The sequence below is a fragment of the Corella eumyota genome, chromosome 2, assembly GCF_963082875.1.
Source record: "Corella eumyota chromosome 2, kaCorEumy4.1, whole genome shotgun sequence".
In the NCBI taxonomy this organism is placed as follows: Eukaryota; Metazoa; Chordata; class Ascidiacea; order Phlebobranchia; family Corellidae; genus Corella; species Corella eumyota.
In genome coordinates, this window is record NC_137491.1 from 21,225,737 (window position 1) to 21,236,143 (window position 10,407).

The following is a 10,407-nucleotide window of genomic DNA, read 5'->3' on the forward strand; positions in this document are numbered from 1 at the left end:
GAAAAATTAGTACAACAACTGATACAATTTATGATTTTTTTGTTTTTAAAAAACGAGTAAATTAAAAAGTTGAATTTTAAAATGGGATCACGTCTGTTGTCCGGCTTTAGACGAAACAATGTGCCGTTTACCATAGAAGAGAATCTGTACCACACATGAGATGCTGCACCACACATGAGGTCGTGAGTTCAATCCCCACTGATCTCATGCTGTAGCGCCCATAAGTAAGAAGCTATAAGTGGTATGAACTTCTGCTGAGCCAGCACTTAATCAGCAGCATAATTATTAGGCAATTATAATCAATAATATCGCAAACTGCCACAGGTAACTCGAAACTGGGTCGGAGTAACTGATGTTACTCTATGTTTAAGTCGCACATTCGACTTTCCCACATCGAGGATAAAGATATATACAACAAAAAAATTATGTTTTGTCTAGAACCAGACAACATACGTGATCCTTAATGTTTTAAATTGATTTTGGAATTCTACGTGAAACTATTTTGAAAATTATTTAATATAATTTTGAGCATGTAATGGTCTGTGTAATATTTGATATTTGAAGAATTTAAACTAAATTTTCGGCTTATATAAATTTTATTTTGTGAGAAAAAGTGTTGATAAAAAAATGATAATAAGTTAAAATTAATCTCAAAATAAATTTGAAAATAAACATTTTTTCTACAAATAAAATAATTTTCCTAAATACAGTAACGAAGTAGTTTAAGAAAATAACATTTCACTTGAATTTGACATAGTTTGTGATTTTTAAAAAATACTAAAATTTTATTTTTGCCCATCACCAAAAAAGTGTTTCCCAAAATAAATATTTCTGAAAGGAATCCACTTTATTTAAACCTCCTGTTGAATATTGTTTGGCAACACTTTTTGTCATTTTTGGTCTTTAGGTTTTAGAGATTTTCCATAAATTGAATCTAGTGCAATACCTGAAAATAAATTGTTTTATTTTGTTAATAGTTTATAAAGTATTTCTAATGATTGTTTTAGTATTTTTTGTGTTACTACCAATGCTCTTTAAATGAAATAGCATATAACTTAAATAACCTTAACAGTGTACAATTTAGAAATTGGCTAACAGGTTTTAATTTTTTTTTTTGTATATATCTTTATCCTCAATGTGGAAAAGTCGAATGCGCGACTTAAACATAGAGTAACATAAGTTACCCTGACCCAGTCTCGAGTTGCTTGTGGCAGTTTGGGATAATATAGATTATAATTGCCCGATAATTATGCTGTTGATCAAGTGCTGGCTCAGCAGGAGTTTGTACTTTTTATAGCGCCTTACTCAAGGGTGCTACAGCATGAGATCTGTGGGGATTGAACCCACGGCCTCATGTGTGGTGTAGCAAGTGTTTTTTCCACTACACCATGCTGCCGGTAAAAATATTGTTTTATTTCAAGTTAAAAAGTTTAAAATTAGCGTATTTTAAGTGCAGCAAAAAGGGTGAAAAAAATAATTTTTTGTGTCCAGTGCTGATATTGTAAAAAACTTATAGGTATGAAAATAGAGTTCTAATTTCTTTGTTAAAAATATTTATTTATTTATAAGTTCCATAAAATAAATTATAAAATTAATTTACCAGTAAAAACAAAAGCGGTTGATATCCACTGCCTGTTGTTCATCGGATTTTGAAATATTATAACTGAGAATAAAATTGTGAAAAACTTTCGAGTGGTTGTTATAACTGAACAGGTTAAAGGGCCAAAGGTCACGACCTAAAAAAAATAAAAATTTTTTATTAAAGATAAAATTGATTTGTTTCTTGTCAAATGTTGGTTGCTATTTCTTATAAGAAACTATTTTGACATTGCCTTTGTTATATTTTTAATTTTTTTTAAAGGTTTTAGTTGTATAATTTTAGTATAAATATATTGTTGTTGATATCATAAGTTAGTCTTGGGTAGTGTAAAATTATAGTCCATGTTAAGCTATTTAAAAATGTATATTGTTATATTGTTTATTGTTATATGGTTTATTGTTATATTGTTTTTGTCGTATTGTTTTTGTATTTTAAAGAATGTAAAATAGTTGGCCAAATAATGGTATTTAAAAGTTATGGTTCATAAAATACAAAAATGATTAATTTTTTTTAATGGAAAATAATTTGACTTACAGTTAAGAAAATAAAATGTTGTCCTAGAGCAGAAGTTAAACTGAAGACCCCCAGATGTCCGATAATTTGAGGATGTCTGATTACAAAGTTAATAAACTCTAAACCCTGGCCTGTTACTATAAGACCTAAAGAAAAAAAGTATTGTTAAAAATAAGGGCAGCATGGTGTAGTGGTAAAAACACTTGCTACACCACCATGAGGTCAAGGGTTCAATCCCCATCGATCTTATGCTGTAGCGCTCTTAAGTAAGGCGCTATAAACAGTATGAACTCCTGCTAAGCCAGCACTTAAACAGCAGCATAATTATCGGGCAAATATAATCCATAATATCCCAAACTGCTAAAGGCAACTCGAGACTGGGTCGGAGTAACTAATGTTACTCTATGTTTAAGTCGCGCATTTGACTTTCCCACATCAAGGATAAAGATAAATACAAAAAAAGGGTTTTAGTTTGATAAGAGTTACGCAAGTTTTTAGTCGACCTTAAATATATTATATAGATTTATAATTGCCCGAAAATTAAACTGCTGATCAAGTGCTGGCTCAGCAGAAGCTCATACTGTGCGCTACAGCATAAGAGCAGTGAACATCGAACTCAGGACCTTATTTAGTGAAGCCAAGTGTTCTGACCACTACACTATGACATGGGTACATAGATCAAACACTGATTAATGAATACCTGCTAATAATATGAAACTTGACCATAAGTTGATGTTGTACATCATATGGTGTTGGTTGGTTGAATGATGCGTTCTCATTTTCTCTTGAGTAACCCCAGTGAACCCATCCAGTGTTAATGAAACTATCTGTATAATAATTTTGGTTGGCATTTTAATTGTTGTAATGTGGTCCAATTTAAACCAATATTTGCCTATGACAATTTACCTGTGCACCTCGAATAACAATTTTATTTATTATGTAAGCCTAAAAATGGCACATATATAATTATATGTCTACTTAGCTCAAATATATATAGATTTAAATTAGACCAACCAATAAAGTTTCTCCAATTCCAAAACTGAAACTTGAATCTCCGATGTTTTTACCATCTTTGTATAGAAACCCGGCAACTCCGCTCACTATTAATAATATACAGAAATATTTGGCCACAGGGTAGCGCTTGTGAGCAAATATAACCCCTAGTATCATAACCGGGATTGGTTTGCATGCTTTGCCTAAAACCTAAAAAAATGTTGTTAAGCTATTAGAAAATTGCTTTTTTGTTAAGATTTAAGTTTTGGACTTCATTGTAGTGGATTGTTTTAAGTTAAAACTGTGTTTTTATATAAATAATTAAATTAAATTGGTTGTGTTCTCTTTTAAAGGGGTTTTCATGTGTTGTTGTTTATTTAAATGTAAAACACTGGTTTGTTATAGACTAAAAATAAAGTTTATTTTATTTTAAAATAATTTATAATGCAGTAAGCTTTTATTACAAAAAGAGATATTACAAAAAAGTTAATTTTATTCTTTAAAAGTAATTTAAATATTTAATTAAAACAAGACAAAAGTAAAGTTTTTTTAAACTGTTTATATATATCCCAATTGACAAGCATAACACTTAAACTTTTCCACTTACCTGAGTGGGGTAACTAATATACATAAGAGCACTGTTACTCGCAACCATGGCTCCCATATAACAAAATGCACAAGCACCATACAACATTGGTGGAGTGCTGTCATTGTCTACTTTTGTCACAAATTTCAAAACTAAATAAAAATAAAAAATAGTATTTAAATATAAAATAAAACCAAAACATATTACATTTGAATATAAAAAAACACTAAAAAGTAAAAAAACTTGTTTTTATATTAGTTGTTGTTATTGTATCGATAATTTATTTTTGTGATGTTTTCGTGTATTTCTTTTTTTGTTTATTTGGCTTTCGACCCTAAAATGAATTCCACAAAGATATTAAAGTAAAGATTTTTTAAGTAACTTACTTGCTTTAGCAAACAGAGCGTTAATAACACATTGAACAAAAACTAAAGCTTGTGAAAAACGAAACTTTTCTCCATCATAATCTCCACGGGTTCTGTCAAAATAAAAAAAAATTTTTTTAAAATATAATAAAGTCTTTTTAGATTAAGTATCCTTTTAGGGTGATGTAACACTATAAAAATTGAATTTTAGTTTAAAAAAAAAAACTTCTTAACCCTTCTTAAATTTTTTATTTTATTATTATTCACGATGTGGTAAGGTCGAATGCACGACCTAAACATAGAGTAACAAGCTGATGATTAAGTGCTGGCTCAGCAAAAGTTTATAGCATATCTTACTCAAGGGTACTACAGTATAAAAGCAGTGGGGATTGAACCTAGGCCTTATGTGGTGAAGCCAAGTGTTTTATTTAATTTAAATCAAGTTTCACAAGATTTATTAACAAGCAAACTGATGTTTCAAACTTACACTTTTTCTTGGGCAAATCCGAAAAACAAATAACAAATAAAAATACCGGAAAAACAAAATAATAATTTTGAGGTTTGGTTCTCGCTAACTGCACTCATTTTAATTTCGTAATTAAATTTAAATTTTCAAGTTTTTTTGGTTTTGTTTTTAACTAATTAATTAGCTTTTAATTAACAAATCCTTGTGCTAAAAAATTAAACAGATTAATTAAAACTAACATTAGATAAATATTTTCATTTTACTCTACTTTAAAAACGCTTTTTTGTTAAAATAAATTCAATTTTTGGTAAAAATTAGTTTTTATTTACGTTGTCAGCTGTAACTATGACGTCAAGGCACTCAAGCGAAACATTACACACGTGTCTTACGGTAAGCGCTTTTATTTTTAGTTTATCCTCCTTCTAAAAAAATGCAATTATAAAAAACCAAAATTTTAGTATATTTAAAAATGGTAAAACTGTTAATAAACAACAAATAATAATTAAAATAATTAAAAAACAAAATTGATTTAAAAATTTACGGTTTTCACATTTTAAACAGTTTTTAAAACCAGTTTTTTTTGCTAACCGCAGCCACGCAACAATTTGCTTTTTATGCCATTATTCAGTATCCATTATTCTAATATAATTAATAACAGCTTTAATAAGCCTTAGTCAGAATTAGTCATTATTGATATTAAAGCATATGGTTATCATATAATAACTTATATAAAAACGAAAAAATTTAGCAGTTTAAATAATAATAAAACATTTAATATTATGTTTTTAGTGGTCGATTTAAAGCCATATTTTATCTTAATTTAGTTTATATTATACTTTTCATTTATATATTTGTATTTTGCTTTTAAAGACTGTTTTTAAATAGTTTTTTTTACATATTCAGCCAACCAAAACTTTAAAATATTTAACACTAAGTCAAGCGTTAGTGAAAAGGATATTACCATTAATCTTATACTTGTGACGTCATAGTAAAGGTTACTTATTGCATCAACTATACAAAATTTCAAACAAATTTAATAAAATAAATTTACAAAACAAATTTAACCTAATTTTACATGATACTAAAGCTATATAGAGACGTTGTAACTTTATTAAAAAATGCCATTTAAAATAAGGTCATATAATTTGCTGTTAAATGTTTTGCAAAAGTTTTAAAGTGAAATCAAAGGTTAATATGAATTTTCCAAAATTTTTAATTTAAAGTAAATATTTTCAGAGTTAATTTTAAGTCGAACTTACACTTCCTCTTGTAGAATTCCATAAAGTAAATAAAAGAAAAATATTCCACTCGAGTAGACGACTAACTTCTGAGTTTGACTGTTTGAGTATCTGTCTTTTAAGACTGAGTAAAGCTCACGAATTTTAGGCATTTTTTGACTTATCTTAACCTCATTTAAACTTGTGTTATTGTTGCTATTGTTTTGTAACAATAAATCGTTTGTTTCTTGCAACAATAAGGGTTCCATGTCGACTTTTTCGGCTGTTTTCGCGCTTCCGTGATCCATAACATTCTAGTATTAGCTCATTTTCGCTTTTAACGTTATTCAATATATCCGGAGGCATTATGACGTCATAGCAAACACGATTTTACGTCGAACTATTCATGCGTTGACTATCTATTGTGACATCACATAGGGGTGTGTAGGTAACAATTGTTTTTTTTTGAATGCATCTTTTAAAGTTTAATTTTAATTTTAAAAAGAAAAAGTTAAAATCTTTCTGTTAATTATTATAATTAAACTTTTATTTACAATTTTTTTTAACATTTTTATTCCAAAGTTTGGCATTAATTTAACGTTTTTTTGTAGAAAATATTAAAATTAATTTAATTCTTGATGTTTTAGTTTATGTTTAGTTTAAAAAACAAAAACTTAACATTATTAAGAAAATTAAATTAGTTTTAATATTTTGTATAAAGAAAAAAAACCTTATTTTGGAATAAAATTAGTTAAGTAAAATAAAAGCAAAATGTAAATAATATAGATTTATATTGATTAAATAAACACTGCCTTTTTGCGTTTTTTTATTTTTTATTTTTGGAAGCCACCAGCAATTGTAAATTGGTCTAAAAAATATTTTTAAAAAAATAAAAATTTTAATAAATTGTAAATTAGTGGAAATTATACAAAGCTAAAATAATTTTAAAATTCATGAAAAATGAAATTATTGCTAAAAAATTTGTCCTAAAATAAATAAAAAATAAAATTAATAAATTAAAAGGTTTAAAAAAAATATTGTAAATAAATTCAATTTTAAAACCATTTAAAATATCGTCGAATATTGTCTAAAATAAACACAAAAAAATATTTAATGTCAAATTTGGTAGGAAAAATTTTAAATAAAATTTGGAAAGAATGAAAATTAATTAAAAAAAACTTAATTAATTAAAAAGATTTATTAAAAAGTTTCTAAAACTTAATTAATTAAAAAGTTTTAAAAACTTAAAGTTTTTGAAACTCTTCTAATCGCTTGAAACCCACTCTGAAAATTATTTTTCTCGTTATTGTTACATTTCGTGACGTCACTATTCGATGACGTCACACCCTTCATCCAATCGAGTAAACTCTTTCGGCGACGTTTCGGTTTTGTATCTGATGACGTAATATGTTTGTGCGATGACGTCACGAATATTCGAGAATCGACAGACGACTGCCTCGAACAAACTTTGTGTTCTGTGACGTAATTATGAGGATGTTGTGACGTCATAGAAGGTGACGCGGTCATAACGTCGATGAACTCGCACAAACTAACGAGACCGTCACCGTCTTTATCGGCTACCATCATCATTTCCTAAAAAAAATTAATTTTTATTTATTTAAAAAAAAATACAAATTAAAAATTTGGTATAAACTAAATACCTCTACGTCTTTCTCCGTGACGTCATCACCCAATCTGAGAAGCAAGGCTCTTAACTCGTGCGGCGAGATAAAACCGTCACCATCTTTGTCGAATTCTCGAAATATTCGTTTTATTTCGTCATCAGAAATACAATCCTAAAAAATAATAATATTAGTGACGTCATTATTAAAATATTTGTTTCAACTAAAAGTTTTTGAAAAATATTTAATGACGTCATTAAGTAAGTGAGAATTATATTAGTGACGTCATTTGAGAGCAAAAATTTATATTTAAACAAAAAAAGTTGCTAAAATATCTAAAAACGCCTTGATGTAGATTCGAACCCCTAATCCTACAGTTAACAAAATAAAACCAATTTTAATTTCGATTAAATAAAAAAAAAATAAAAAAAAATCGTCCGGTTGGATTCGAACCACTGACCTTACCGTTAAGATCGTGATCATAGCTTCAAGAAAGAGATTGAAATCCAGACAGGATTGCATTGTGTCGAAATATTGAAGTCCGATAATGTTGTGGGCAACATTTGTTAGATCGTCGTTAGTTAACTGGATTCCTATTGAACATGAAACTCGAGCTAGGTCCTAAAAAAAATTAAATTGTGGCGTTTTAATGGTTTATTAATGGTGTTTGTTAAATGGTTAATTATTTGTGTTTTTAAATGATTAATTAATAGTATTAAATTAAATGGTTAATAGTGTTATTTTTTTAAACTTAAATGATTTTAAGTTAAATGGTTAGTGGTGTTATTTATTTAAACTTAAATGGTGTTTGTTAAATGGTAAATTAATGGTGTTAAATTAAATGGTTAGTGGTTTTATTTATTAATACTTAAATGGTGTTTGTTAAATGGTAAATTAATGGTGTTAAGTTAAATGGTTAGTGGTTTTATTTATTAATACTTAAATGGTGTTTGTTAAATGGTAAATTAATGGTGTTTTAATGACTAATTATTGGTGTTCGTTAAATGGTTAATTTGTGGCGTTTTAATGGTTAATCAATGGTGTTTGTTAAATGGTTAATTATTGATGTTTTTAATGGTTAAGTAATGGTGTTAAATTAAATGGTTAATGGTGTTATTTATTAATACTCTGTATTTGGTAAATGGGTATTTAATAGTGTTCTAATAACTAATTAGTGGTTTTATTGGTTAATTATTGGGTAAAAATTTTTTTAATGGTGTTTGTTAAATGGTTAATGGTGTTATTTATTTTTACTAAGTTAAATTTATTTTAATTTTAGTTATAACGAAACAAATGATTATGGCGTATTTAGATTTTGACGTCAGAAGTTTTTAATGACGTTTAGATTTTTCAAGAAAGTTTTACTATTTGTATGACGTAGACAGTGACGTAGTTTTGAGTTATAATGAATAAAAGTTGTTCAACTTACCCTTAATGAGATTTTTCCGATGTTTTTTCTGTCCAATATTTGGAAAGCTTTTTTATATTCTTCAAGTAAATCAGGGGGTAAGAAATTACAAGGCATTTTAAAGATTCTAATTTTCTAAATAAAAATTTAAAAATAATTTTCTAAATAAAAAAAAAAAAAAAATTCTAAATAAAAAAAAAATTTTTTCTAAATAAAAAAAAAAAAAAAAATTCTAAATAAAAATTTTAAATTATTTTAATCAAGTCCTTTCTTTACACACTTCTTTTAGGTTATAATATAACTTAAAATAAACGCTAAATAAATTTTTCTACTAAATTCTTTACTAAGTTTATCTTAAATTATTTTTAATTTTTTTTTTTTAACATTTATTTTTACAAGTTTTTTTTCTATGTTTTAATATAACTTAAAATAAATGCTAAAAAAACTTTTTACGAATTCTTTTATTTAAACTAGTTCTTACAAAGATTTAAAAAAAAATAGGTCAACTAACATTTTTTAGTCTTATATAACACAACAGGCGTAATAATATTGACTTTATGACGCGAAAAAGTATAATTATACTTCATAAATATACTTTAAATAAATATCAGAATATTATTTCAAGTTTTAAACAAAAGAAAATTTTAAAATGAATAAAATTTAATAAAAAATTGTCTTTTATAATTCCGAAAAATATTTTCTCTTCACTGAAATGTTAAGTTTGCTTCTTTATAAATAATTTAACAGAAAAGTGATTATATTTAATACGCAACAATATGACATTGTTTCGAATTTGTTGCGTCATAGTAGTTAGAAAAACCTAATTACTGTAATTAAAAATACATTTAAAACGAAAAATTATTTTTAATTTTAGTTTTATTCAATTAATATTGAATAAAAATTAGTTTTATATATTAATTAAAATTTATTTATTTAATAGTTTTTTAATTTTATTATTTTAATTAATTAATTTTAGAAGTATCGAGGTTAAAAAATCTTGTTTGAATTTAAATTTAAAATATACTGTGATGTAATAATACACCATTATTAACTCATCATTATTTAATTATTTATTAACTTAAAAATGTCAATAGTGACGTCACGATTTTTAAAATATTAAATATTCAAATATTTTTACTTTTTTCAAAATGCCAAAAATAATGATTTAAAAATTCGATTTTTTCTGAGTCATCTTTTATTTGACCTTTTATCACCTGTCAATCAAATTAAGGGTTATTAAAGTTCAAGAATTTTAAACATCACATTTTATTTTAATAATATTAGTTTATTTAATGTTAACATATTTAATAAAACTTTAATTTTATTTTAGTAAAAATTATTTTTAATTTTTTATTTATTTTTCTATTTTAGTTTTATTTGTAAAATGACTTTGTATTAACCAAGCTAAATTTAACTTGGGTCACGTGACAATGTCGTAACAATGACAATTGTTTTGTTAAACCTAATAATTTTTTAAGTTTATTTTTATTAAATTTATTAAATATTAATTACTGAATATGAATTTGTAAATTTATTTATAATGTTTAAATTGTCTTAATTTTAAATGGTAGGTTATATTATTAACTTAACTATATTAAATATAAAAAACGGTACAAATTAAATTTTTCGAGCAAATT

At 25.7% G+C, this 10,407-nt stretch overlaps 2 protein-coding genes across 3 annotated transcripts; both read right to left on the bottom strand.

Annotated features, from left to right (window-relative positions):
- Positions 1-554: 554 nt before the first annotated feature.
- LOC145743703 (solute carrier family 35 member B1-like) lies at positions 555-6,050 on the bottom strand. 2 transcript variants are annotated; one of them, XM_082561735.1, is made up of 8 exons: positions 5,783-6,050; positions 4,079-4,170; positions 3,714-3,844; positions 3,128-3,316; positions 2,814-2,940; positions 2,135-2,259; positions 1,601-1,736; positions 555-946 (listed from the first exon to the last, which is right to left on the bottom strand). In XM_082561735.1, the coding sequence occupies exons 1-8, from the start codon at positions 6,046-6,048 to the stop codon at positions 891-893; spliced, it is 1,122 nt and encodes a 373-aa protein (XP_082417861.1). In that variant the 5' UTR covers positions 6,049-6,050; the 3' UTR covers positions 555-890. The 2 variants fall into 2 exon arrangements, with proteins under 2 accessions (XP_082417861.1, XP_082417862.1); XM_082561736.1 differs by lacking the exon at positions 5,783-6,050 and adding an exon at positions 4,545-4,771 and having other exon boundaries at positions 559-946.
- A 926-nt stretch (positions 6,051-6,976) lies between these two features.
- On the bottom strand, positions 6,977-8,901 carry LOC145742680 (uncharacterized). Its single transcript, XM_082560458.1, has 4 exons — positions 8,792-8,901; positions 7,828-7,983; positions 7,402-7,536; positions 6,977-7,333 (listed from the first exon to the last, which is right to left on the bottom strand). Exons 1-4 carry the CDS (start codon positions 8,885-8,887, stop codon positions 6,977-6,979), a joined length of 744 nt encoding a protein of 247 aa, XP_082416584.1. The 5' UTR covers positions 8,888-8,901.
- Positions 8,902-10,407: the final 1,506 nt, after the last annotated feature.

Coding starts and splice junctions, on each gene's coding strand:
- LOC145743703 (XM_082561735.1), bottom strand. CDS start 6,048: ATGGATCACGGAAGCGCGAAAACAGCCGAAAAAGTCGACATGGAACCC. Junction 3,317..3,713: donor ATATTAGTTACCCCACTCAG/GTAAGTGGAAAA, acceptor ACATTTTTTTAG/GTTTTAGGCAAAGCATGCAA. Junction 2,941..3,127: donor GAATTGGAGAAACTTTATTG/GTTGGTCTAATT, acceptor ATTATTATACAG/ATAGTTTCATTAACACTGGA.
- LOC145742680 (XM_082560458.1), bottom strand. CDS start 8,887: ATGCCTTGTAATTTCTTACCCCCTGATTTACTTGAAGAATATAAAAAA. Junction 7,984..8,791: donor TCGGAAAAATCTCATTAAGG/GTAAGTTGAACA, acceptor AATTTTTTTTAG/GACCTAGCTCGAGTTTCATG. Junction 7,537..7,827: donor CTATGATCACGATCTTAACG/GTAAGGTCAGTG, acceptor ATTATTTTTTAG/GATTGTATTTCTGATGACGA.